Source organism: Phytophthora infestans, genomic scaffold (assembly GCF_000142945.1).
Source record: "Phytophthora infestans T30-4 supercont1.86 genomic scaffold, whole genome shotgun sequence".
NCBI lineage: Eukaryota > Oomycota > Peronosporomycetes > Peronosporales > Peronosporaceae > Phytophthora > Phytophthora infestans.
The window spans coordinates 213,907-217,198 of record NW_003303673.1 but is presented as its reverse complement, the minus strand read 5'-3'; the positions used below and the strand labels follow the sequence as shown (position 1 = coordinate 217,198).

Here is a 3,292-nt window from a genome sequence, read left to right as displayed (position 1 = left end):
CTGGCTCCCCCATATATCAGCCCAATGGCATGACAGCATTCAGCACACGCTAGTCGTGTGCTGATGCACCTACTTTTGTAAAGAAATCTACCTACTTATGTAATGGAGGGGCCCATTACAGTCACCCTATTATGGGTACACTCATCCGGATCCAGGTCGCTTGGATCCACTTCACTGTAAGTGTACACTCGTCATGGATCTGAGCTCTCCAATCTTCCAACATCGTTCTGCGACCGTCTGTGATCTCCATTTTCCCACGAAAGTTCGAGATCCCACTGCGTCCATCATTCCTGTATCCCGGATCCAGGTCACTCCGTATGGGATCCTCCCTCCATGGATCCGGACTCGGAAGTATGGGATCTGGGACGCCTCGCGGTGGATCTTGACTTCTTGTTAGTCGTGGATACTAGATCCACCTTCAGATGACACCTACCATCATTCGTTCATAGGATCCACACTCGATCTACCCGTACATAGTATATCACATACATATGGAGAGCTTCCCACTCGATCCGAGTGAGATGGAGAAAGGCAGCGTGGTCGAGGTCTTGGCTCATGTCGAACTTGGTCGTTGGAAGAACTACAAAGTGCTACCAGGTGTAACGGGACAGGTATTTACTCCGTTACTTGCTTACACTATAGTGTTGAGGAAGCTCGCAATAGGACGACTGAGTCTTAGGTTTAAGGAAAAATCAACTCTGACTTTATTTTAGGACCAAGGCCACAGCCCTGGCCACTCAAATACACGTCATAGTCCAATTGGCTAATAATGGGTCTGGCTCCCCATATATCAGCCAATGGCATGACAGCATTTCAGCACACGCTAGTCGTGTGCTGATGCACCTACTTTTGTAAAGAAATCTACCTACTTATGTAATGGAGGGGCCCATTACACTGTACGTCCTGAGTTTTGATGGATCCGCTCGCGTACGACGCGGAGGAGGAGCATACAGCGCAATACTGTGGAGACTGCCCGGATGGGAAGTTGTACGGGCCAGATTTACTTATGCGGAGGGCCCTCACCGTCAATGAAGCGGAGTATAACGGGATCCTGCTGGGTTTGGATCTACTAAAGGGACAGGATCCGAAAAGGCTGGTGATTTGTGGAGATTCAAATTTGGTGATCAGACAGGTGCGAGGTGAGATTGACTGCAAGGATCCGGCCCTAACACTGTTACGGCAGAAAGTGATGATCCACCTGCGTGGTTGGTTGAATCACGAGTTGGTGCATGTCAAGCGAGATTGGAATGCCAATGTGGATAGATTGGTTAGTGCTGCTGTACGGAATCAATGTGTGTTGAAGTGGAGAGAGAAGCCGAGCATCAGGATCTCGTTACGTTGAACCGACTAGACGAAGTGGTGGTAGTTGGATCCGGGAAAAGAACAGTCCAGGTGATGGCTGTCACTAGGTCCAGAGGAAGGTTCGGATCCAGCCCCCAGATCCTCGAGGAAACATTTGTGAAGAGAGTCCGCATTGAGCGGATCCTCAAAGCACAGAACGAGGAAGCGTGGATCCTAGGACTAAAGAAGTATCTGATGGGGGATGTCCGAGACTTGACCCGGGAGGATCCCAGATCCTCCAGCATTATCGCTACGGATTACGCAGTGGATCTGAATGACTTGCTCTTCTATTGCCCCCCCCCTACGAAGAGAGTCAACGAGGATCGGGATGGATTGATGAGATTGGTGATGCCAGAAACCTTACAACAGGATGTCCTACACCACTATCACGCTAGTTTAGAAGGTGGACATCAGGGTATTGGTCGGACCTACCAACGGATCCGGGAATGTTTCCACTGGAGGGACTATTTAAGAGCCTACAACGATATGTCGGTGAATGTGTGGATTGTGAGACAGGCAAGGGCAGGCCCACAATCGAAGGGGAGTCGCCTGGGAATGTCCACCCTTTCCAAATCATTGCCATGGATCATATCCCCTCGTTGCCCAAGTCGTTCAAAGGAAACACAGAATTGTTGATTTAGTTGGATCTGTTTACCGGATACGTGATAGCCAAAGCTAGTGCGTCTAGAGCTGCGCAAACCATTCCCAATCGTACGAGGAGTGCGTTTTCCGAAGCTTTGGAGCTAGCGAGATGATTAGACATGATCGGGAGCCAGGCTTTATGTCTGATTTCTTTTGAGCCTTCAACCGGATCCTGGGGCAGGGACAGCGGACAACCATGGCATATCGTCCAGATTGTAGAACCACTTGTATCTCGTTTCGGCCTGGTGCAACCCAGCGCACTCTCCCCCGTCCCCGTAAAGTCTCTCGTAGGACATCAACTGTTCGTCACAAAATAAATGGACCAGTTTCTCTCTGGTTGCTTTGCCCAAGGCATCGACAGCTGCACGCGCAGCCGAGAGGTTGGCAAAGACAGCTTGTCGTTCTTCTTCGGATGGAAAATTGTCCTCCAACGACTCCATGGGGCCAATAGACCGAAAGTCGGCAAAGATCTGTCCGCCAAGTTCTTCCTGCAATGTGCGCACAGGTGAAGAGTTAGTTGACAGCTTTGAGCAAAGATGCGGCCTCGCGATAATTACGTTGCGAGGACATAAACTCTAGCTGATCAACGGCAATAACCAGCATGTGCAGCCGCTTTAGCGCCGTGAGCGTGGTCTGCAGATGGCGCTTAGCATAGTCGAGCTGCTTGATGTCGCGACAGATCTCCTGCACCATGACCTCGGACTGCTCTGCCTTACCTCGGATATCGTGGATCTTGTGGAAAAGCTGCTGACTCGCCGTTTTCGCTTCCTTCAGATCCAGAAGCGCCTGATGCGCCGCTAAACTCTGGTCTTGTGACGCCCGAGACAGCGAGTCGTCGAGCTCCTTCATACGCCCGCGGAGACCGCTCACAAAGTCACCAATGTCCCCCAGACTCTGCTCGTCCGGAAAGTTTCGGTTGATGAACTCGCGCGCATCGAACTCAGGTCGGTCCAGCAGGTCCTCCGAGGGCAAAACCTGTACATGAGACGTTGGAGAGACCTGGCAGTCAACTTGATACAGGACTGCAACACGAGGAAGATACTTTGGCCAGCGTGTCCTCCACGTTCTGAGGGAGTTTTAATGCACGTCCATCGCCGTCGCTGTACTCGCTGGCCCTGGGCCACGACGCAGTAATCGATCCATTTTCGACTCTTTTGAAGCTCGAGGATAACATATGATGGGATATTAGGACTTTCGAAATATTGCTTACCAAGATTTATATAATATTCGTAAGAAAGAAAGTAGAAAGTAGCAAAAATAAGAGCACCCCGTCAAAATTGATTTCTTACACTTTTGTGATACCGGTAGG

General features: G+C 50.4%; 1 protein-coding gene across 1 annotated transcript; it reads right to left on the bottom strand.

The window, feature by feature from the left end:
* Positions 1-2,144: 2,144 nt before the first annotated feature.
* Positions 2,145-3,126, bottom strand: PITG_18893 (uncharacterized protein; the record flags this gene model as incomplete). Its single annotated transcript, XM_002997125.1, has 3 exons — positions 2,145-2,467; positions 2,541-2,958; positions 3,070-3,126. The coding sequence occupies 3 exons, from the start codon at positions 3,124-3,126 to the stop codon at positions 2,145-2,147; spliced, it is 798 nt and encodes a 265-aa protein (XP_002997171.1).
* Positions 3,127-3,292: the final 166 nt, after the last annotated feature.